Source organism: Kogia breviceps, chromosome 14 (genome assembly GCF_026419965.1).
Source record: "Kogia breviceps isolate mKogBre1 chromosome 14, mKogBre1 haplotype 1, whole genome shotgun sequence".
Lineage (NCBI taxonomy): Eukaryota > Metazoa > Chordata > Mammalia > Artiodactyla > Physeteridae > Kogia > Kogia breviceps.
Genome location: NC_081323.1, coordinates 84,698,882 through 84,724,140, shown reverse-complemented (window position 1 = coordinate 84,724,140; position 25,259 = coordinate 84,698,882). Strand labels below are relative to the sequence as shown.

Here is a 25,259-nt window from a genome sequence, read left to right as displayed (position 1 = left end):
GTATAAATGGGTGCAATCTATAATAAAGATACACTAGTTATGAAAATGTAAGCACTAACAGAGCACAATATTTAATAAAGCAAATTACAGGAACTATAAGGAGAAACAGAAGTTCACTGGAAGAAGAAAACTTTACCTCTCTAAGTGTAAGAAAGATTTAAGTGAACAAAAATATAAGTAAAGATTGAAAAGAGAGAGAGAGATCCCTAATCAACATAATCGATAAGATAGCTCTCACTGGTCTACTGAGAGAACCTGGGTGTTGTAATAATTAAGCAAGCACAGGATGACAGGGCCAGAGACACTGAGTTCAAATCCCAGTTCTACTACTTATTGGGTATATGATCTCAGGCAAGTTACCTCAATTGTCTGTGCTTATGTCCTCTTTTGAAAAATGATGACAGAAATAATATATACTTCATAGGGTTTGTGAGAATTCAGTAAGTCAATATGTTTAAAACACACAAGATAATGCCATGATGCCTACATAAGTGCTATGTAAGAGTAAGCTATTATTATCCACTGGAATGTAGACTCCATGAGACCAGTAAGTTATGTTTTCTTTTCTTTTTCTTTTTTCTTTGTGGGGGGGGGGGCAGGGTCTGTTTTCTTCATTGATGCATTCCCAGTATCTAAAACAAAATTTGAATTTTCTAACCACAAGCAATTTTATATAACCATATTACCAGAATTGGTTAGAAAATAAACCAGAAGTTTAATACATTTGTTTGAATTTCTCTGATCATACAGCCACATTAGAATTCACTTTATAATGGTGTATATTACACATTAAAGTTATATAATTTAAGTAGAACATGACAAGCATTAGTGCAGTCAAGACTTTCAATTAAATAAAACATGTTGTATAGTGAAAATAGAATCAGAACAAGAGGGAAAGAGATCGTTTGAGTGTGAGAAAAGAATCCTTTTCAAATTGCTTAAAACAAACATGTAACGATTTCTGACCCAGATGGAGTAACATGGTGGTCGAGAGGGGATTTTCCCTTCTGCCTGAAACAACTAAAATAACTACATAGAATGTATGAAACAACAGTTTAGGACACTGGACATCAGACAAAATAGGACAGTGATCCTTGAGAGCTGGGGGAAAATGAGATGAGCCCTACAATTGACTCATATTATTGCCTTGAGAGTTTTCAGGCTGCAGTATTGGGAGGAAGAAACCAGATAGAGCCAAACCACTTCCCTAAGTTGAGGAGATAAAGTTGAGAGTCTAGGGGAGATCAAGCTTACAGGAATTTGCAGGGCAGAGTAATGGAGAGAAAAAAGTTGCACAAAGAGACAAACCCAGAAATGTTCAGGAGCTCTCCCTCGGGCATTTAGCAGAGTATTATTCAGCACATGTGCTTCATGAAACCACTCAAGGTTAGGGAAAAGAACTACCTTGAACTGGACCTGAGCCAGGCCAGGAACAGTGCCTGTTCCCACCAGCCAAACTGGAAAACCAGTCTGGAATACTGGGTGTAATACTCAGAAGGGTCTTGCCTCAGTAGTGAGGAATAATTAGACCTAGAGTAAACCCTGCTATAGTTCTGCCTAACAAATCCTAAAAGCAAAATTCAAAAGGATCAGATTCCCAATGACTGCATTCCAAAACAAAGCTCAAGAATATTTATAGGAATACAAAAATATCCAGCACACTAGATAAAATTCACAATGTCTGGCATTCAATAAAAAATAACTAGGCATGCCATTAAATATAATGAATAGAAAAATCAGTGACTTGAAGTCTACTCAGAAATGATACTCAATAGACAATTTGAGGTATTTTATTGATTATGTTGGTTAGATCAGACAGAATTAGAAGTCAAAGGGAGTTCCCTGGTGGCCTAGTGGTTAGGATTCCAGGCTTTCATTGCCGTGGCCCTGGGCTCAATCCCTGGATGAGGAACTGAGATCCCATGAGCCATGAGGCACAGCCAAAAAAAAAAAAAAAAAGACAAAACATTTATTACAACATATTCCATATGTTCAAAATGCTAGAGGAAAGATTAAACATGTTAATAAAGACAAAGAAGATAAAACAAACACACACAAGTTTCTAGAGTTGAAAACTAGTGTCTGAAATGAAAAACACTAGAGGAATTAGCAGCAGATTGGACATTGCAAAAGAAAATATTGATTCATGAAGACACAGCAATAGAAACTATCAAAAATAAAACAAAATAGGAAAAAAATCTAAAAAATTAATGAACAGAGTATCTGAGCGTTAGAAAAACCTCAAATGGCCCGATATATACGTATAATTGGATTACTGAATGAGAGGAGACAGAAAGGACAGAGAAAATATTTGAAGAAATAATAGAACACTATTAACTAACGACCTAATTGAGAACACTCCACTCAACAAAAGAATAATACACATCTTTCAAGTGCATATGAAACATTTATCAAGATAGACCATATTCTGGGCCATAATAAGGGTATAAATAAATTTAGAATTTAAGTCATACAAAGTATTTCCTCAGAACACAATAGAATTAGAAATCGTAAGAGAAAGATCTGCAGAAAAATCCCCAATATTTGGGAACTAAATAGCATATTTCTAGATAACTCATATCAAAGGATAAGTCAAAAGAGAAATAAGGGGTTATTTTGTTTAAAACACTTTGAGGTATGATTGACATACAAAAAGCTGTACAAATTTAAGAAGTAAAACTTGATAAGTTTGCAGATAAGTGTACATGCATGAAACCATCACCATAATCTATGCCATAAACATACCCATCACTTACAGAATTTCCTCCTGCCTTATTATTTTTTTTGTGATAAGAACACTTAACATAATATCTTCCTCTTAGCAAATTTATACACAATACAGTATTGTGTATAAATCTGTACAGATCTCTAGGACTCTGTACAGATCTCTAGGACTCACTCATCTTGTATAACTGACACCATACATTTTGAATAATCCTCCCCATTTCTCCTGCCCTCAGCCCCTTGCAACCACCATTCTAATCTCTACTTCTATGAGATAGACTATTTAAGATTTGTTATATAAGCGACATAGCGTAGTATTTGTCCTTCTGTGTCCGGCTTATTTCACTTAGCTGATGTCCTCCAGGTGCATCCGTTTGTCACAAATGGCAGGATTTCCTTTTTTTGTAAGGCTGAATAATATTTCATTGTATGTACATGCCACATTTTCTTTATCCATTCACCTGATAATGGATAATGGTTGCTCCCATGTCTTAGTTATTGTGAATAATGCTGCAATGAACATGTGAGTGCAAGTATATCTTTGAGGTACTGATTTCAAGTCCTTTGGATATATAGTCAGAAGTGGTTTTGCTAGATCATATGGTAGTTTTATTTGTAATTTTTTGAGGAACCTCCATACTGTTTGTCATAATCTTTTGTTCTCTTGATGATAGCCATCCAAACAAGTGTGAGTTTTATGGTTTTGATTTGCATTTCCCTGATGATTAGTCATGTTGAGCATATTTTAACTGTTGGCCATTTGTATGTCTTTGTTGGAAAAAATGTCTATTCAGATCCTTTGCCCATCCTTAATAGGGTCATTTAATATTTGGTATTGAACTGTTTTTAGTTTGATGTAATCTCGTTTGCTTATTTTTGCTCTTGTTGCCTGTGCTTCTGGTGTCATATTCAAGAAATCATTGCCAAAGCCAATTTCAAGCTTTTTCTCTATGTTTTCTTCTTAGGGGTTTTATACTTTTGGGTCTTACATTTAATTACTTAAACCATTTTGAGTTGATTTTTGTGTATGGTGTGTGATAAGGGTTTGATTTCATTCTTTTGTATGTGGATATCCAGTTTTCCAAAAACCACTTACTGAAAAGCCTTTTAATTTCCCCATTGTGTTGAAGAACAGTTAACCAAAATGTCAAATTTAAAATTCTTTTTAAAGGAGGTATAGCGCTTTAAAGATCCAACAGCTGAAATAAAATAAAATTTTAATATATTTTATTAAACCAAAAGAGGGCAAGAAAAGAGTAATAGAGAAAAACCAGAAAGGGCAAATTTTTTAAAAGCAAGTTGATAGATTTAAAGTCGAAGATATCAATTTTCATTAAGTATAAATGGACTAAAGTCTTTCACTACACATGAAGTGACATATTGTTTGAAGGTAGATTCAGGTCAAAAGCCAGAGACTTTTACAATGGATAAAGAAGCAAGACCTGAAAGTGTGTGCATCATGCTACATGAGAAACCAAAAATGAGATGATCTGTCAGCAAGCGTTCTGTAGGTCGACACCATGACACCAATAATGGCAAAACTGTGAGGAAGAACAGATAAGATATACTTTCAAGTTTATTCAGAGGACCATGATCCCTTCGACTCTGGAAATCTTTCCCACTTCAGAATCACCTGTCTCCTGAATTCTTTCTTTTGGACTTGAAAGGAGCCCAGGTTACCAAGAATTAAAGGCTGGACTCTCAGCGTCCAGACTCCAGAGCAGCTCTGATTTTCTCTCTTTCCTGAGAGTCTCTGTTGGCTGCCTGAATGTAGTCTATCTTCTAAGTCATCAGCATGGGTATCCTATGACAAACAGCTTTCCAAAATTTCTTATGATTCTTCAGTTACCTGGATTTCTTCATTGTATCTCCTTTCCACTTTTTTTGTTAATAAATTTATTTTATTTATTTAATTTTGGCTGCGTTGGGTCTTCGTTGCCGCACGCGGGCTTTCTCTAGTTGTCGTGAGTGGGGGCTGCTCTTTGTTGCAGTGCATGGGCTTCTCATTGCGGTGGCTTTGCTTGTTGGAGAGCACGGGCTCTAGGCACGCGGGCTTCAGTAGTTGTGGCTCGCCGGCCCTAGAGCGCAGGCTCAGTAGTTGTGGCGCACGGACTTAGTTGCTCCACAGCATGTGGGATCTTCCTGGACCAGGGCTTGAACCCATGTCCCCTGCATTGGCAGGTGGATTCTTAACTAATGTGCCACCAGGGAAGCCCCGTTTTTGTTTTTTTTTTTTTGGTCATTTCATACCACCTTAACAACACTTTTCAACATACCAGAAGATGTTTAAAGCATTGATAGTAACAATGTATTGGGTGTTTACTGCATACCTAAAAGTGAAATGTATGATAAAAATGGAACAAGGACTGGGAATCAAGATTGCACTGTTATCAAGCCCAGGACCCCTGCATTGGGAGCACAGAGTCTTAGTCACTGGACCACCAGGGAAGTCCCAATCCAGGGGAAGACTTTAGCAGAATCTTATCCAGAGCCAGTGTGGGTGGCTTATAGCACCAATGCATGTACCCACAAGCTCTGGGGGCTAGGGGGTGCAAGCTAGATTGAAATCTGAGATGGCCAAGATCACCTCAAGAAAGTGCAGGCTAAACAGTGGTTGCCAAACTATCTTCTGGGGAGTCTTCAATGCTGCTCCCAGAGCTAAAGTTTCTGTGGTAGAGAACTGTGTTCAGTAGCCTATGATAAACCATAATGGAAAAGAATATTTTAGAAAAGAGAGAATGTGTATATATATACATACATATTTTATATATATGTATATATATACACACACATACGTGTATATATGTATACATATATACATGAATCACTTTGCTGTACAGCAGTAATTAACACATTGTAAATCAACTATACTTCAATAAAAAATAAAGTTTCTGTGGTGAAATAAACTTAAGAAATGGTAAATAAATACCCCTCCTAAAGAGTCACATAACACACTTTAATGAAGACTCAGAGAAACTAAGTAAAATAGGAAACTGACTGGGACACATTTATTCTCAATCCGGTTTGTACATCAGAAGCATCAGGACAGTTTATTTTTAACCAATACAACAACTGGGTCCCATTCCATACCTGGAGAGATGAGAGACGGTCCAATATCAAGACCCCAAAAAGAGGCAAAAAATTGTTAATCAGATGGGTAGAAGAGACAAATTTTTTTCCTCAGTAAAAGATGCAAGTTCTTCGCAATAATAAGTAGTGATGGAAACCAGAATGTGTCACCCCCAAATATGCCTCTTTGACATAAAAATTATTCTGAGCTGAAGGCAACTGAGAGGCAGCAAACCCAGAAATCCTAAATTTAGGCAGGATATAAATTCCTCTTTTACCGGAGACAGGCTCAGCCCAGAGGCAGTGCCAGAAGAATCTGCAAACACACATTGACCCATTTGTTTCCACGCATATATTTACCTTCACAGTCTGCCACCCTTGGAAAACTAAAACTGCTTTCCTTTGTCCTATCATCTCTCCACAATTTTATTGTTCTTTGTCGAAGATACTATGAAAGCCAGAATTCTAAGCCAAGGCTTTGAGTTAGTATTCATTTTATGTTTCTCCTGCATGATGTGTTGCATGTGTTAAACCTTTTCTTGTTAATCTTTCTTTTCGTTGGAGTCCCAGCTGAAAACCTCAGATAAGTAGAGGTAAAGTTTTACCTCCGTTATAGTAGTATAAAGGGAGGCTTATAAAGGCCTTTTCTTTGAGAAACGAGGAGGCGGTTTGGAATCACTGCCATCAGAAGATGTGAAAAGGAATTTAAGATCAAGCTTGTCTACCAAGCAGCCCAAAGAGCCTACCTGAAGTCAGAGAACCAGTCTTTGTAGCAGAACGAACCAACGTGGTTCAACAGCCCGGAAAGAAGAGTGGAGGAAAGGTACTAATGAGTTTCCCAAGGACTGGAAATTAACAGTGTAGGTATTTTCGACAAAAAACTAACCAGTGGATCTAAGAAGGAAATGGAAAATTTTATTTGAGCCAAATTTGAGGATTATAACCCAGGAAGAGCATCTGAGAAAGCTCTGAGAACCGTTCCACCCGTTAGAAGTCAAGGCACAGTTATACAAGTTTTTTGAGATGGGGGCTGTACATATTAATGACAGTTTACATCAGATCTGAGCACCGTGTGACCCCTTAGCAAGAAGGAATGTTATCTTTTAAGGCGTTGTCTTGTTGATGCTAGGAGAATGTTGCCCTTCATGGTTAAGCAGGTATTTCTGCTGATGGGGGAGGTTTGGTCGATGCATAATGCAGACACACAATGCACAGTGCAGGCACGGAGACCAACGGGCAGAGAAAATTTTTTATGTTTAAATTTTTCTTGTCTTGCCATAAAGTATGAATGTTATTTCACAGTACTGAAGGAAGTCCTGATGGGCAAGTGTGTTCAATTCCTAAGTTCCACAAATTGGGTGGCTTAAAACAACAGAAATTTACTGTCTCACAGTTCTGGAGTCTAGAAGTCAGAAATCAGGGTGTTTGCAGGGCCATGCTCCCTCAGAAGCTTCTAGGGGAGGATTCTCCTTTGCCTTTTCCAGCATCTAGCAGCCCCAGGCATCCACTGGCTTGTGACAGCGCAACTCCAGACCCTCCCACAGCCATCTTCCCTCCGGGCCCTCACATGGCGTTTCCGTGTATGTAAGCGTATGTGTGTGTGTACAAAATTCCCTCTAAGCATACTAGTGATATTGGATTAGGGCCCACCCTAACGGCTTCATCTTAATTTCCAGATAAGGTCACATTCACAGCTAGGACTTCAACCTATCTTTTTCTCTGGAGGACAGAATTCAACTCACAACAGCAAGTACACTGGAGAGTTAAGGAGAACGCAGCAGAAATCACTGAAGGAGGGGGACTGCTCCAGCCGCAAAGGAAGACAAACCGGGATGGCTGGGACACAGGAAGGGGAGGAGGGATTAGAGAGGGTGCTGGAAGTTTTGTAAGAAGCTGCCAGAAAGCCTATTGCAAGTCTGGGAGGAGACACATTAAAATGTTAGTAGTGGTGGAATTATCAATAACTTTTCATTTTCTTCACACTTTTTATATGTTCCAGAGTTCCTATAATAAGTACATGATTTTATAGCCAGAGAGAAACATTCATTATTTTTCAAATAACTATCCATTAACAGTCACAATCCTCTGAGCGCATACAATCTAGAGCAGGAACGTAAAGAGAGCAGAACACTCATACGGGGTAAAAACATGTAACAAAATAAAAACCTGAAACAAAGGTGTTGGGGGCCGCAGTCAGCATTCAGTAAGTGCTCACGGGCGAACGTAGCGTAGAAAAGACCAGGACTTTCCCCTCAGATCTAGATTCAATCCCAACATGCCCATCTGACAGCTGGGCAGGACTAAGCAAGTTAATCTCACGGTTTGTTTTTTCTTTTGTAAAGACAGGGTTTTAATTTCCATCTCCTTTCCACCTCTGCCGCAAGAGTCACGTGGGAGCATTACGTGAAGAGGCTAGCACGGCGTGAATACGGAACAAGGGATTCCCGACGTTTTCCGGATGCCGTTAATAACCGCGTGCCCACAGGAGGCGGGCGAATGTGACAAACGGAGAGCGCCATGAACCCTTGAGGGCAGAGACACGCTCAGGGGAAGAGTACCAACACGGGCAGAGTAGGGGAGGACTGCCTCCATTTTCCAATCCAAGAAAGTGAGGAATATCAGTACTTACTGCAAAGAAGAGGAATTACATGACGAAACAGAAAGGGATTCTATGAAGCTGTCAAATTGCAGGGAAAGAGTGAGACAGGCCTATACTGTGAGATGTCCAAGCTATGTGCCCATAGCACTGGTTAGGATACTTCAGCCTGCAAGTGACCGGAAGGCAACCAGAACTGCCTTATACAATAAACAAGCAATAATCTCATATAACAAGCAATTCGGGATTAGGGAAATTCCCGCCATTTCACGATGCCAACAAAGACCACACCTCTCCTCCTCCTGCCACTGTTACTGGGCTCCTCTCGGTGCCGGCACACCTAACATCCGAAGAGGGGCTGTGGCTTCCCAAACATCTCTTCCTAAAAGCTAAAACACTTTCCTCAGATGCACCTTAGAGAATTTCTCACCCCACCTCACTGGCCAGAATTCCCTCCTGTGGGCCTGTCTCTCCCTGAAGCATGTGGATGGAGGGCGCGTCCTGAACCGTTCAGTTAGGAAGAACCAGAAGAGAAGGAGAAAAAGGGGGCCAAGTGGCTACTGGAAAGATACCCAGCAGGGACTTCCACGTCTGTCTACGCACATGATGTCCGGGGGGCTGAACAAAATGTGAAGTTGGAATCTGAATGCACAGAACTGAGGGACCACGCAGGATGGATTTATATATGGAGTCAAAGATGAGGGCCAAGGGATGTATGGCCCTGGGCTGGGGTACCAGGCAAAGATTCTTGGGCAGAGAAGAACAGCCTCATTTCCCACCAGTCGCTGGTAGGATGACTAAAGATGCTAACGGACTCAACCAAAAAAACGGCCGGAGACGTGAGATGGAAGGACAGGAAAAAGTGTAGAGGTGCTCTCCATCCAAAGCACTGTAGAATGAGATTTCCCCAGCCCCGTGATCCAGGAAAACTCCCACCCGGTGAAGCGCTGGCTCTAGCTTGGTGGGCCTCGCAGAGACGCCTGTCAGGGGCCAATAGCCGGCAGAGCTCCAACAAAGAGCCCAGATTCCCGTGCGGGGGGACATGGTTGAACCACCAGTGATCCCCATGACGTCCTCCCGACACAGCCCCACAGCAACCTGCGGGCTACCTTGGCGCTCAACTTCCCAGTAATGTTTCCCTGAGGTGAAAACGTTTTTTCCCAAAACGCAGGGTAAGTGCTGAAATCTCTCCACAAAGTCTGAGGTCCTCTGAGGATTCCTCCATCCGGTAAAGTAGCTCCACGCTGTAGAAAATAGTGGCCAAGAACTGGCTGACGCTCCATTTTTCACGTATCTCCCTTCCTGGGAGAAGACGAGTTTGGGATAAGCAGTGTCCTCAGCTAGATTTACAGCCACTGCAGAGAAAACGAGAGCTGAGATCAGTAATGCAAGAGCTGACCGCCAGCCCTCCTCCAGAAGTGCCCGTCTGTTCCCGCTTCACTGCCACCCCTCTTCCCCTATCACGTGCTGTCAGGGGGAAGATGCCTCGCTGTCCTCCAGCTGGTCCTCAGCTGGGCCTGACAGGCCACAGTATGTGTCGGGAACCCGAAACCTTCATCCCCTCTGCTTTCGGAGACTATGATCTAGAAAATGGGGGGCCCATCATTTCACGGCCCCAAGTCTTCACCATCAGCGTAAAATTTGGAGAAACAGTAACAAATACTGACTTGTTGAATCACGACCAGAACCAAAGCCGTCGACTGGCTGCTTCTTTGTACAGGATCACACAGCTGTCGTCATGAACAAGCCGTCCCTTTCCTGGTTCCGGCCGTTCGCTGGGCTCTGCAAGCCCCGCAGGTAACTCAAAACCGAATTCAGGGCATCCCAAGTCCCCGTCCACTCTCTGGAGACGAATCCTCCCTCCCATGCAGACTTCTTGTTTCCTACGTTCTCTAAGGTCTAAGAACATTAGCTCCACCCAGACACTCACACTTGGAAATCTTAAGGTTATTTGAATCTTCTTTCCCTCTGACCCTCGGTGGCTAATTAATCACCAAGTCCTAGCAATTCTACCTCTGAAATGTCACTCAGGTTCCTTTCTTCCTCTCCCTGCCCGTCGCCATTGCCTTCGCTCGGACCTTCAGCACCGTTCGCTGTAACTGTGTCTATAACCTGCTGCCTGGCCTGCCTCCGACTTCTCTTCCCTCCCAGACTCGCCCTGTCTCTTTAGTTTGCTGAGAGTTGTTTGTGTTTTGTTTTGTTTTTTTAATCAGAAATGAACGTTAGATTTTTTTGTATTTAGCATCATCATTGGAGTGTAATCTATAATCGCTTTACAATGTTGTGTTAGTTGCTGCTGTATAACTAAGTGAATCAGTTATACATATACATATATCCCCATATCCCCTCCCTCTTGTGTCTCCCTCCCACCCCTCTAGGTGGTCACAGAGCACCAAGCTGATCTCCCTGTGCTACGCGGCTGCTTCCCACTAGCTGACTGTTGTACGTTTGGTAGAGTATATATGTCCCTGCCACTCTCTCACTTCGTCCCAGCTTACCCTTCCCCCTCCCCGTGTCCTCAAGTCCCAAATGTTAGATTTTGACAAGGACTTTTTCTGTATCTACTAGGTGATCAAATAGTTTTCATTTTTTAAATTTGCTACCGTTGTAAATTATATTGACTTTCAAATGTTAAACCAAACCTGCTTTTCTACAATAAACCCCGTTTGGTTGTGATGTATTATACATTGTTGAATTCAATTTGTGCCCCAGTCAAATTAACACATAAATTAACCATCCCTATTACCTTTTAATGAGATATAAGTAATGACAGAAGTACGTATTTCTTTTTTTTTTTTCTTTTTTTTTTGTGGTGCACGGACCTCTCACTGTTGTGGCCTCTCCTGTTGCAGAGCACGGGCTCCAGACACACAGGCTCAGTGGCCATGGCTCATGGGCCCAGCCGCTCCGCGGCATGTGGGATCTTCCTGGACCAGGGCACAAGCCCGTGTCCCCTGCATCGGCAGGCGGATTCTCAACCACTGCGCCACCAGGGAAGCCCAGAAGTACATATTTCTTTATGTCATTACCATTTCAGAAGATGTTTTACTCCTTTGTGTAGATCTGACTTCCATTTGGTATCATTTTCCTTCTGCTTGAAGGACTTCCTCTAACATTTCTTGCAGTGTTGGTCTGATAAACTCTTTCTGTTTTTGGATATCAGCAAACATCTTTGTTTCACCTTGTTTTTGAAGGGTATTTTTGCCAGGAATATAAGTCTGGGTTAAGTTATTTTCTTTCAGTCCTTTAAAGATTGTTTGTTCACTTGCATTGCTTTCAGTGAGTAATGTGATGTCATCTTTATCTTTGTTCCACTGTAACATGTCCTTTTTAACTTGTTGCATTTAAAATTTTCTCGTTATCACTGGTTTTGGTGTCGTTTTCATCATGCTTAGGATTTGCTGAGTTTCTTGGATCTGTGTACTTATAGCTTTCATCAACTTTGGAAAGTTGTCTGTCATTATTGCTTCAAATGTTTTTTCTGTCTCATCCCCATCCCACTCCTCTCCCTGAGGGGTACCAATGACCAGACATAAGGCTGCATGAAAATGACCCACAGCTCACTGATGCTATTTTCATTTTTTAAGTTTTTTTCTCTAGATGTTTCATTTTGCATAGTCTCCACTGCTCTATCTTTTCAAGCTCACTAAGCTTTTCTTTTGCAATGACCCATTAACCCCAACCAGCTTGTTCTTCATCTCACTTACAGCACTTTTCATCTCTAGAAGTCTGTCTGGGATTTTTTTTATATCTTCCACGTCCCCATATGCCCCTTTACAAAATAGTTACGATAATTGTATTAATGTTCTTCTATGCTTATTCTAGCATCCAGGTAAATCCTGGATCAGTTTCAATTGATTATTCTCCTCACCATGGGTCATGTTTTCCTATCTTTTTGCCTGCCTAGTAATCTTTGATTGGATGCCAGGCATTGTGGTTTTACATTGTTGGGTACTCATTTTTTAAAATTCCTATCCATCTTGTTGAGCTTTGTCCTGGGATGCAGTTAGTTGCAAATAATTTCATCCTTTTGGGTCTTATTTCGTGATTTGTAAAGTGGGTCCAAAGCAGTGCTCAGTGTATGGTTAATTATTCCCCACTAATGAGGCAAGGTTTTCCTGAGTACTCTACCCAGTGCCCCACGAATTAAGCGTTTTCCAGAGGCTGGTAGGAGAACAGGCATTGTTCCTGGCCCTGTGTGAGCACCGGGAACTGTTCCTTCTACTCGTTTTGGAAATTTCCTTCCTCAAGCTCGGTTAGCTCTTCACAAGCATGTACTGGCCAGCATGCTGCTGAATGTTCAAGGCGTGTCTCTGTACATCCTCTGGGTTCTCCCTCTGTCCAGCTCTCTCCTCTCCAGTACTCTGTCCAGTGCTCTGTAAACTCTCACTGCTTTGTTCTCCCTGGACTCTCAGCTCCACTCCTCAACTCAGGAAGCCCACCTGGCTCCACCTCTGTTACCCTCCCTGAGGTGGTCTGGAAACTCTCTCAAGGCTGTAGGCTGGGGCCACCATAGAGCGCACCTCATTTGTTTCACATTTCCCATGGATCGCTGCCCTTCACTGCCTGAGGTCCAGTGTTTTAAAAACTGTTGTTTTATGTATTGTCTGTTTGGGGTTTTTCTTTTGGTCAACCAAGTTTCAGGAGTAAATCCAGTCCCTGTTACTGCATTTTAGCTGGAAGTAGACATCCACAGCACGATTCTTAATCACGTACATGCACATGAGAATTGAGTGCATACCTTTACATCACGTACATGCCTTGGTACTTCCCTGGAGATCTAAAAAGTTTATCTTCAGTCTTTCCCACACTCATCTTCTCAAATTCAGTTCCTGCCTTTCCCCATATGCACCTTATGGTTGAGTCACATCAGATACCCTCTCCTCCATTTTCTCCACACCTTAGCTCACGCTGCCGCCTCTGCCTGGAAGAGGATTCCCTCAGTTTCCACTTGGCAAACTGCTACTCATCCTTCAAACTCCCAAACAACTGTCATCACCTCTGCTGTGAAAAAACTTTCCCACATCACCCCCAACAGAGGTCTTCCTCTGTAGTTTTGCAGTATTTTGTTCATACCACTGATAAACACTGGATCCCACTGTATTAAAGTGCTATGTGTCTGTCTCTCCAATTTGTAAGCAAATAGGTCTTTTTCTTTTTGTATCACTAGTACCTTATAACACACAGTTATGTGTTAAGTGGATGTTTCTTGAATGAAGCATATATCCATTTATTCCTAAGTACTTATTACCATTTTCCTGACCCTCCTGTCAGCTGCATGCTCTGTTTTCTCTTTCCTGTCCAGACTTCTCTCATTCGTTCTCTGAGCTCCAACTCCCAGAAATTCTGCTCACCTTGGAATCGCTTCAGCATTTCCTTCATCATCGGCAGCCGGCACACGGTCTTCACCTTTAGAACTTCAAAGGAGTAGTTCACATCCTGGTTCTCACACCTAAGAGAAGTGCAGAAGGCTGCTCTGCTTAGGAGACAACTAGGACACCCAAGGCCCCCAACTCCCAGCTGAAGGTTCAAATCCCAGAGCTCAGACTGCTTCTCCCCCATTCCTCCTGGCAAAAGTGAACAGTGGAACTCCTCCCGGACAACCCCCTCACGTCAACGTCCCCACTGATCTATGGAGCCCAGGCCTCGTTTCCCCTCTGCTTGGCCTGTATCTTTACCATTCTACTCAAGCCCCCATAAGAATGCAAGAGTTTGTACCTGGTCAACACATCTTTTGGATTCTGTGAAGAGACGAAAGAAAGAAGTTATGTACCTTCCCCTAGAGATCTATTACTCAACTCTGTGAGCAGGTATTTTTCTGTCAGTTGCTTTTATTAGCGTCACATATGCCCTCACGCTGTCAAACCCAATGCGTTAACACAACGTAGTCTTTGTTTCATGTGACCCCTCTGAACTATTTAACAGTGTTGACCAATCCTTTCCTTGAAGCCCTCCTCTTTCTCCTTTGGCACTATGACATTAGCTCGCTCCTGGCTTCTTGCCTACTTCTCCATCTACACTCTTGCAATCACAGACAAACGTTACTGAGGAGGTGGTGGGAATATAAAATGGAAAAAGGCAGTTTCTTTAAAAGTTAAATATAAATATAGCATACAGCCTAGCAATTCTGTGCCTACCACTTACCCAAGAGAAATGAAAACATATGTCCACACAAAGAATGACAGACAAATGTTAAGGCAGCATCCTTCCTAATGACCAAAAGGTGGAAACAACCCAAATGTCCATCAACTGGTGAACAGATATACAAAATGTGGTATATTCTACAATGGAATACTATTCTGGAATTTTTAAAAGGGATGCAAATACAATACTAATATAGGCTACAACATGAATGAACCTCAAAAACATTACACTAAATGAAAGAATCCACATACATAAAAAATGTGTTATTTCAAAGATTCTGCTATGGTATATGTTTGGATATGCAATTGGAACTTCACTGATCAGTCAAGCTGTAAAAGTTCTAGACAATTCTTGGAATCTAAGTATCTCATATTACCTGAGCTCATCAGACCTAAATTTCACATTAATTTCCTTTGAAAGGTGAATCTTTGACTCTTTAATTGTATAATAAAAATAATAACACAACAGCAACACAGAGAAAACGTGTCTTCTACTAAACCCACTCACCAGGAAGGACATTCAGTTCTAAAGGCAAGAGGGAGTTCAGTTAGGGATGTTAACTAACAACTCTGTAAAGACAGAGACTATGCCCTTCCGTGCCGGTCTTACCTGGAGCAGCTCCAGGGTGGAGCTCTGGCTCTTCTCCCCCACCTCGAAGATGAGCTCCTTCATGGAAGTGATCATTTGATTGAGCCTTAATGTGTTCTCATTCTGTTTCTTCTTTGTCTCTTCTTCTTCTTGGCTCAGTGTCTTAAGAAACAATTGCTCTTCTTCAGCCAGGAAGACGTGCAGCTTTGCAAACTCCGCACTGACTCTCGTTCGCTGATTCTTCATCTTCTCCTATAGCCACGGGAGACCGGCTCAGTCCTTGTTCTGCCTGGTCCTTCCTCCTAAATTCCTTGCACATGACTCCCTAACAATCCATGATCCTTCCATCCAAATCACCTCCTCCAGAAAGTTCCTGCCCAGCCCCTACAAATTTCCCCTACTCCTTTCTTTACACCTACTTGATATCTTTGTACTAGTCTATATAGTATTAATTCATTCTTCATAACATGAGTCTCTGCTATGATAGTAATGCCTTGTTTGTATACTTTTTAAACTAAAATGCACTTGCACATCTGTCATTTAATTTAGCTCTCAGATCACCTACCGTTTAGTTATGTTAAATCTTAGACGTGCATACGTGCGCCCACATCATGCCTCCCAACTAGACTAGCATCTCTGGAAGAAAAGTCCATTTGCTTTCCACAGTGCCATAGACCCAAATCAACTCCAATGTAGGAAGCCAATTTAGGGAGAAAGCAGGAAGGAAAGGGACACTACCCTTGAGATGTGAGGATGAAGTGTGTGGAACTCATGTTGCCCAAACACACAAGTCAGTGGAGATAGATTCTTCCCATTCTGTCACCTTATCGGAAAGGGGCCTAACAACTGACGAGATCCACAAGCTCTTCCCAGCGAGAGCCCCTGAGCGGCCTCAGACTGAAAGGACTCCAGGGCAAGAAATACCCAAGCAACTTCTGCTCTTACCTTCCACTCTGCAGCGTTCTTCGCTTCCATGTCCTGCAAATGCATGGCTTTCTTCATCTTGGCTGTCAGACTACGCTGAGTCTTCACAAGTTTTTCCTGTCAGCACAAACACTCGTAAGTAAGAACTCATCTCTCCCAGCATCTTCCTCGTTCAAGAGCTAAAAGTCACCTAATTCAAACAGGGGATGAGACTGAGAAAATGCTGAAGGTGACTACAGGCTAATGCATAAGAATTATTCTGGTCTAAAATCGTCGTAACACAATATGGAGTATGCCTATTAAATAGACAACAATTTAAAATTGTTAGAAGATTAATAAATGCCTGGTCCTGGCAAGGGAAAAGGCCCCTGGCACCATAATAGTAGTAGAGTAAAGGTCCCATCTTTTTGAAGAGCAACTGGCAGGATTTAACAAAATTTAAAATATGCATAATCCTATTTCTAATAATATCCAACAAAACATTAGCAAAAATAATATGTATAGGAATGTTAACTGCAGCATTATTCACTACCCATCAATGTGGAATCATTAAGTTACGGTATATTGATACTCTACATCAATTTCAGGTAGCTCTCTATGTAACTCTTTTGAAAAGAACAAATATACATGTGTCTGTGCAAGTGTGTGTGTTTGTATCTGAACAGAGGGAAAATCTGGAAGGGTATATACCTAAGTATTATTAACACTGCTTATCTCTGGGGAATAGGAATGGCTTGAAAGTTGGAGGGGTAGGACTAGAAATTTTATAAATCTCTGTTTTGTTTGAATTTCTACAAGAGGCACATATTCTTTTTATAATTAGAAAAAAACCAAATAAGCTATTAAAAAATTTGAGTCTATCCGAAGGAACAAAGTAGGCTGCAGAGGGGAAGCACCTAACAGCAGACTCTCAGGGATGACCTTAGAGACAGAGGCAGACAGGTTAGAGACACGCACAAATCACTGTCAAATCTGATATATGTGTGAAGGCTGTCATGAGATAAATAGCTCCTTTGAATGTGAACAAGATTTTTTTTAAGCTTTCACTTTTGTTTGCTAATAAACATAAATATATTTGAAATAGAACTTTTCCGTTTTTAAAAGCCCTTAACAATTTTCAGTATGTATGAATTTTCCTGTTTCATTACCTAAGCTTTTTTGTATCTTGCCACAGTTGGGCTCTTAAAGTGGTCCCCTGAGTAAACTTGGTAACGCTCTGGGATTAGAAAACTTCTTCCCTGCAATAACAGAAACTGCCACGAGGTGGCAGGACGGCAGCACAAGCATTTCAAAGCCGGGTAGACGTACCAAAGTTTAAAAATCACTGTCTTCATTTAACATCAGACAATTGTGTGTACATAAAACTGTAATAAAAGAGCAGACACTTATAGAATGAAGACATTTGCTGACTTGTGATCATGTAGTTCAAACGACATGAAACTTCAAATGAGGTCTGAGTTTCAGTCTAGACCTTCACTAACTAGCTGTGGATCTGTGGTCAAGTCAGCCTCACGCATTTCCTCGGCCACAGCTCCCTTACCTAGAAGATAAAGACAACTAGACTAGATGGTCTTTTCTTAAACACCATCCCAGCACTTACGTTCTGTGAATTTCAGTCCCTGTAACCTCTGTATCCAATCCAAGCAGGGAGGTCTACCTCCAAAATACATATCAAATCTGCCTATCTGCCGTCCCCAGCCACCTCCTAGTTCAAGCCACCTCTTATCTGCACAACTATCATAACCTCACGACTGGGCTCCCTACTTCCAATCCTGTCCTTCTCTTATCCAGTGTCCACAGAGAAGCCAGCATAATCTTCTAAAGACCAGTCAGATCATGTCAGTCCCCTGCTTAAGATTCTCCATTGGCTTCCCGCATCACTGAGAAAATGCAAACACCTTGCCGTCCGACATAACCCCACTCTCGTCTGCATCTCCCAATTCATCTCGTGCTGCTTTCCCCCTTGCTCGTGATGCTCCAGGTGCCTAGATCTTTCAGTTCCATAGATACGTCCTGCTCTTCCCAGCCTCAGGGTCTTTGAATTTGCTCTCTGCGGCCTGGGATGTTCTTCCCACAGTTCCCCAGACGGCTGACTCCTCATCCATCAAGTCTCAACTGAAATGTCATCCCCTCAGAGGAGGCTACCGTGTTCCCTTATTAAAGCCCGTGTCACTTCTCTGGCACGGCACTCTCTCTCTTTCACAGCACATATCACCATCTGTGGTCACTTACTTGTCCATCGCGGGCCTCTCACCCCCACCCCAGCCAGACTGTAAGCCCCGTGGTCTTTTCACCACTGTCTGCCCAGTGCCGAGTCTGGTACCGTAGTACAGCAAGTGACACAAAACGGGTGGTTCAAGAAATACTGAGTATCTGTTAAATGAGTTAATAGCAATGAAGGGATTAGCTCCCAGAGCCACAGACTAAACATTGGCTTGAGGGAAAGAAGAGCTGTGCCTGGAAGAGGCTTCCAGGCTTCCAAAGAGTTTGCTCCCTGAAGCTTAGGATGCTATTCTCTTTCTCTGTTCTCTTTTTCTCCCCAACCACCAATGACTCCATTAAAGACAACTTCTGCTCTGCAAGGTTTCTTTGCGATTCCCTCTGTGAAGATACTAAGATGTAGGTCCATGGTCCTCTATCCTATGTGTACACTAGAATCACCTCGTGAATTTTTAAACAGCGCTGATGCCAAGGGCCCCACCAACTGAAGCAAACACCCGCGGGGGCTGGGGGGTAGCACTGCTTAAAAGTGCGTCCAGGTGTGTGTCCTGAGCCACCGGTGCGGCCCAAGGGGGTGAGCAGACCGGGCGAGGAATTCATCAAAGCGGGTTTCCTGGATGCAGTGCTCGGGGGCTCAGATCCTCAGAGAAGCATCTAGCACACTGTCTGCAGGGCTCAGGTGTGGCCATAGGATCGGGGATATTTTCCATGGATTTAGGGAACTCCAAACTTTTAAGTCACAGTGCACCCACCTGAGTATGTGCTTGGAATGGGATGGTGGAAACAGAACTGCTCCACCCAAGAGCAACTTAATGTTTTTCTAGCTAACTTGGGGTGGGGAGGAGACGGATAAACTGAGCAGCGACGAAGCAGAGGAGGGTGCAGAAAAGGACAGACAACGGGCAATTGTGCCTAATGACCTGACTCCGGAACACCTGGCCAGTCGACCTCACGACAGTCAACCCTCCCCAGCGTTACCCTCACCCACTCCCTACCTGTTGGCCCGTTTTTGTTTAATCCTGAAATCCCGCCTCTTCGGATTAGTCTCCTCAGCTAGATTAGCCGTAGCAGAGTGAAAAGCGATATGGACTAGGAAGTAGAGGATCTCAGTCCAAGCTTAGCCACTTCCTAGCTTCTGTGACCTTGGGTAAGTGGTCTCACATCTCTGGGCCTCAGCTGCCTCCTCTACAAAATGGCGATAACAGAATCCATGCAACGGGGCCGCTATGGAAATTTAAAAATTACTGTACGAAAAATGCTTAGAACTGTCAGTGATGCATAAGTAATCGACACCTGACAGCTATCATTAATATTATGATTATTGCCAAAGGTTGAAGCTTTAAGGGTTATTTTCTCCTTTCATACCCAACCACTTACACTTGCCTCAGCCCTCCCCCATAAATTTTTTTTTTTTGGGGGGGGGGGGGTTTCGGCCATGCAGTGTAGCGGGAGGGATCTTAGTTCCCAGACGAGAGATTGAACCCACGCCCCCTGCAGTGGAAGCGCGGAGTCGTAACCACTGGACCGCCAGGGAAGCCCCGTGTATTTTCTCTTCCATTTCTCTGATGGGTCCTTTCAATCTCTTTTGCTGGCTACTAAGCATTCACGCCCCTCTTTTCTTTAACCCTTTATGTGGTCCCTCCAGGAAAATCTAATCAGCTTCCTCCATGACGTCAAGGGTAGGCTGATGATTCTAATCTAAAATACTGTGTTTCTAGCTTCCTATGCCCGCTGCCTCCTGTCCCTCGTCCTTGGACTTCCTGTCACAGTTACTTTACCCTCAACATGTCCCAAATGAGCACCAGATATCCAGACTGCCGTCCTAGACCCCCCTCTCTCCCCAACCCATCGGTTCCAATTAGTCACAATGTCATTCGGCTCCAGCTCATCGTAACTCCATGCCCTCCTCTTCTCCATCACCCCTGCCCTGCACTAATTCAGGCCCTCACTACCTCCTGCTTGAAGTAGTGCAACAGCAGCCCAACTGGTCTTCTCCAGTCATCCCCGTGGATGACACAATGAACTTTCTAAAACGAAAGAACTGATCGTGTCACCTCCTGCCTTAAAATCCTTCAATGATCCCCATTCCCTGGAAGAGAAAGCTCGGTCTTCTCACTATGGTCAACAAGACCCTCCACAACATGGACCCTGCCTCTGTCTTCGGCCTCAACTCCCACCACCCTCCCTCCCATGCGCTACCCTCCTGCAGCACAGAGTGACCTCTGGTCTTCTTACTTATCACATGCTATTCCACGCTGCCACACTACTGAATATGCTGTTCCCGTGGCCTGAACGTGCTCCCCCCACCTTGCTGTACTCATCCGTCAAGAGTGGACTCACGCTCCACCCCTCTGTGAAGGCGACCCTGACTCCCGTCTGATCGCTCTAGCCTCCGACCTTCTGTGTGTTGCTACAAACGTCAGCAACTCTCACACACGCTGAAATTACAGGACTACATGCTTATGCCCCATACAAGACAAGGCCCATGTCTTTCTCATCCATTTACATCCAGATTCTAGAACAATGACTAGCATACGGGAAGCATCGATAAAGGTTACTGAATAAAAAAATAAATGTACACTTTCTAGTCTAACTTGGCGTGTTTCCTGTTTGTAGTCCGGCTGATAAAACTGTACAGCATTTCACAGTTTACAATACACTTCAATTTGTATCATTAAATTCGTGTTTTCAACAAGTACTTACTAGATACCAATTCAGATGGAGACCACCGGAGTGACACCGTCAGTAATGGAAGGGGGTGGGGCTACTCTGGAAAGGATGATCAAGGAAGGTCTTCAAGCTAAAGTCTAAAAGGATCTAAAGGATGGAAGGTATGAGTAGAGAGAGAGTGAACAGGCTTGAAACAAAAGCAAGAAGGCCAGTGTGGCTGGACCAGAGTATGATAAACCAATTTATTTGACTGAAGCTTCTTAACCCATAAGATAAGGCAGAACAGATAATCTCCAAATTCAAACATTAAGTGATTTTCCCAATTGATGAAGGAAGCTAGTAAAATCCAGACATCCCTGTAAGCCAGGTTTTCCCCAAATCATTAGTTGTCTACGACATCTGTAGGTATAAACCCGTACTGTCCAATACAGCATCTATTAGCCACGTGAGCTCCTGAAATGTGGATAGTCTGAACTGATGTGTGTAAATGTAAAGTACACAGATTTCAAAGACCTATCATGATGAAAAAAAAGGTAAAATATCTCATTGATAACTTTTTATATCAATCAATGTTGAATGAATGTTCATTGCAGCACTATTTACAGCAGCCAGAGCATGGAAGCAACCTAAATGTCCATCAACAGAGGAATGGATAAAGAAGATGTGGTACATATGTACAATGGACTATTACTCAGCCATAAAAAGGAACGAAATTGTGCCATTTGCAGAGGCATGGATGGACCCAGAGACTGACATACAGAGTGAAGTAAGTCAGAAAGAAAAAAATAAATATCATATATTATTGCATACATGTGGAATCTAGAAAAATAGTATAGATGAACTTATTTTCAAAGCAGAAATAGAGACAAAGACGTAGAGAACAAACGTATGGATACCAAGGGGGAAAGGGGGGTGGGATGAACTGGGAGACAGAAACTGACATATATACACTACTCTGTATAAAATGACTAATGAGAACCTACTGTATAGCACAGGGAACCCTAATCGGTGCTCTGTGGTGACCTAAATGGGAAAGAAATCCAAAAAACGAGGGGACAGTTGTATACGTATAGCGGATTCACTTTGCTGCACAGCAGAACCTAACACAACATTGTAAAGCAACTATACTCCACAATGTATATATATGTGAAATCACACTATCTGTGCCCACCCAAGTCAGGGAACAGCTGTAAGAAGAACCTGAGTTCTCCATTTTCTGATTATATTTTGTTTCATTTTCACAATAAAGATGAAACAGAACGAGCTTTAAGGAAAAAAAATCAATGTTGAATATTTTTGATAATTGGGTTACATAAATTATTAAAATTAACATCACCTGTTTCTTTTTACCACTAGAAAAAATTTTAATAATATATGTGGCTCGTATTTTTGTTTCTATTGGACAGCACTGGTGTATAACCTCTCAGGATAACCGTCTTCAATTAGGAGCTCCCGGAGGCCAGTCCCTTGAAAATTCTGCAGTGATGACTGAGCCTTGCACCGGCCCTCCCAATCCCAGTTTTAACTCCAGCTCTGAGATCCGTGAGTCGCCTAACTCTTCTGAGCCTGGTGGGGGTAGGTGGGGATTCATGCTTCCAATGTGAACACTAAACGTTCCCAGGCAATACCGGCAGCCCCGTTAAGGGCCGGCTCACCCGGTAGCTCGCGAAGGCCTCGTCGACGGGGGCCATGGTGTGGGCCTGGTGCTCCTGGGACTCCCTGCACACCAAGCACACGAGCCGCTGATCGTCCTCGCAGAAGAGGCGCAGCGGCTCCCAATGGCGGCCGCACAGGCCGTGGGGCGCGGGGCCCGGGCGCCGGCGCCGCATCCTCTCCGTCAGCCGGGCCAGGGCCCAGTTAGGCCGCATCGCGGCGGGCGCCGACGGCTGCCGGCACTCGGGGCAGGGGACCGGGCTGCCGCTCGGCGCCCAGCTGCGGCGCAGGCAGCCGCGGCAGAAGTTGTGGCCGCACTCGATGGACACCGGGTCCTCGAAATAGTCCAGGCAGATGGAGCAGGTCAGCTCCTCCTGGAGGTCCTCGGCCTCCATGTTGCTCCTCGGCCCCAGAGCCGGAGTCGTGGTTGGATGAGGGTCTGCAGGCTGCGGGAGATGGCCTTCGGACCCGCGGCCGCCGCCTCCGGCGGGAGGGAAAAGTGCAGCCTCTTCCGGGGTTCGGCACCCAGCGGGGCCGCGCGACCGCCGGACGCAGGCCTTTCTCCACGCGTGCTAAGGGCGTCGACCCCGCGAACCCCCGGGTTTCCTCGCGAGGCCTGCGCGTTAGGCGTGACGGGACTGCGGGCTGCAACTGGACGAACAGTAGAGATGCGGAAGTCCCCCCCCAGGAAGCCTAGAGAGGCCTCGAGGAGCCCGTAGTTTGGGGGACGCGCCGGAATGCGACGACTGCGCAGCTGCAGCAGCCGCTGGTGGAGCAAAATGGGGAGGTGCTTATTAACTTGGCCTGGCCTTCAGGTTTGCCGGTTGAGGTCATTGTTCGCCGTCCGCTCCGGAACATGTAGGGTCTGGGGTCCTAGGCGAGCTTCTGCCCAGAAGGGCGTTCCAGGCGGGCAGCGGCCTAGCGGCAGAAGGGCCAGAAGGACGAGGCGCAGCCGGGCCTGGAGTGGGGTTAAGGAGGCGCCGTGCCCCGTAGGCTGGCTCTTCTTGAAGTCTCTCCTTTTTCTTTCAGCCTCATTCTCCAGGAGAGGAAGCCGTTCTTGTCCTCCAACCCCAAGGTCTAGTTGAGTTTCTAGAAAGGCAGGATTTCTGGCTCCCCCCACGAAGCCCACAAACTCGAAGCCCACAAACTCTCCTGGAGTTCGAGGGTTCAGGCGAACTGGAGAGCCAGTTTTCTAAGAGGCGACCAGGGAAGGGAGTGTTTAGCCCCACCACCTAGTGGGGAGCTGTCTGATCACTCTGCACTCTGATTTCCCTCGCTTTCTTCCCCAGCACAAGAGACACACCAGGTAGAGGAAGCCCATTCTTAGAGCGGGGGCCTCACTCACCCAGTGCAGATAGAGGGTCTAATAATTAAGTTAGGGGAAAGAATCTAGGGTTAGATGGTCTTCCCCAGGTTTGAGCCTTCCCACCAGTATTTTAGGTGGTTCAATGCGGAGGAGGGGGTGATCTGCTGTGAGCGGCTGTCATCCTATATGCTGGGAAGGAGCAGATCCTGTAGCTGCTGCTGCTGGAGCAGTTCTTGACTGTCCTACCTGAGGAGGTCAACACCAGGGTGTGAGAGCAGTACCTGGAGAGTGGAGCTGAAGCTGTAGCTGTTCTGAGGACATTGTGAAAAACCTGATAGGACCGGGAGAGCGGTGGGAAGGAAATCAGGTGTTTTAAGTTAAGATTCAGAAGCACAGATGCATTGCCTTTTGATACCCAACTTGAAGACGGCAACCGTTTTGCTATCCCAAGGCACATCCATTGAGGTTTTCAACAAGCAGTGTGCTTGCCTGTTTCAGGGAATTATCTGTTCCTTGTCAATGAATTTTTGATCTTGTGTTTCTGAGGTGCTTGGTTTCTTATTCTTCCCTCTATTCCTTTTCTTTTTTTTTTTTTTTTTTTTTTTTTTTTTTTTTTTTTTTCCCGGTATGCGGGCATCTCACTGTTGTGGCCTCTCCCATTGCGGAGCACAGGCTCCGGACGCGCAGGCCTAGCGGCCATGGCTCACGGGCTTAGTTGCTCCGCGGCATGTGGGATCTTCCCGGACCAGGGCACGAACCCGTGTCCCCTGCATTGGCAGGCGGATTCTCAACCACTGCGCCACCAGGGAAGCCCTATTCCTTTTCTTATGAAAAAATTTTTAATTCTTCTTGTGTCCCAAAATCAGATACCACCTTTCCTGTAATATGCTCTGTAAGTGGTCACTGAATGTATGATTAAATGATTTGGAAAGGGGGTTCCTGCGATCACTATTTTGGGGTTTTGGTGAAAGTTCCACAGAATGTCTTTAAATGTTTACAACAGTTAGCTGTTGTACATTGTACGTTTTCCTTGTACATTGGAATACTATCTTGAGAAGGAATCTGAGGGCATTCCCTGGCAGTCCAGGGGTTAGGACTCCGTGCTACCACTGCAGGGGACCCAGGTTCGATCCCTGGTCCCTTGTTGGGGGAACTAAGATTCCCACGTCTCGCAAGCCACATGGTGCGACCAAAAGAGAAAAAAAAGAGAGAGAGAGAGAGAGAGAGACGGAATCTGAGTCTTAAATATGGACCAAGCAGAATGAGGTGCTCTTATCAGTTACTGATGTTCGCCATGAGTATCTGTGGTGTGAGTGTCTATGTATCTGTATGTCTGCCTTTGTATTGAACTGTATCTCCTTAATG

The 25,259-nt window shown here is 44.0% G+C and overlaps 1 protein-coding gene across 2 annotated transcripts; it reads right to left on the bottom strand.

Annotated features, from left to right (window-relative positions):
- Nucleotides 1-5,705: 5,705 nt before the first annotated feature.
- TRIM4 (tripartite motif containing 4) lies at nucleotides 5,706-23,243 on the bottom strand. 2 transcript variants are annotated; one of them, XM_067012150.1, is made up of 7 exons: nucleotides 22,591-23,243; nucleotides 20,218-20,292; nucleotides 16,067-16,162; nucleotides 15,143-15,373; nucleotides 14,108-14,130; nucleotides 13,744-13,841; nucleotides 5,706-9,744 (listed from the first exon to the last, which is right to left on the bottom strand). In XM_067012150.1, exons 1-7 carry the CDS (start codon nucleotides 22,981-22,983, stop codon nucleotides 9,158-9,160), a joined length of 1,503 nt encoding a protein of 500 aa, XP_066868251.1. In that variant the 5' UTR covers nucleotides 22,984-23,243; the 3' UTR covers nucleotides 5,706-9,157. The 2 variants fall into 2 exon arrangements, with proteins under 2 accessions (XP_066868251.1, XP_058892816.1); XM_059036833.2 differs by lacking the exon at nucleotides 20,218-20,292 and having other exon boundaries at nucleotides 22,591-23,241.
- Nucleotides 23,244-25,259: the final 2,016 nt, after the last annotated feature.

Excerpts from the sequence above, each read along its gene's own strand:
- TRIM4 (XM_067012150.1), bottom strand. The coding sequence starts at position 22,983 with ATGGAGGCCGAGGACCTCCAGGAGGAGCTGACCTGCTCCATCTGCCTG. Across the intron at positions 20,293-22,590 it reads AGGCCTTCGCGAGCTACCGG|AAAGTTCATTGTGTCATCCA; the intron begins GTGAGCCGGCCC and ends CTTTCGTTTTAG. Across the intron at positions 16,163-20,217 it reads TGCACTACTTCAAGCAGGAG|GAAAAACTTGTGAAGACTCA; the intron begins GTAGTGAGGGCC and ends TTGTGCTGACAG.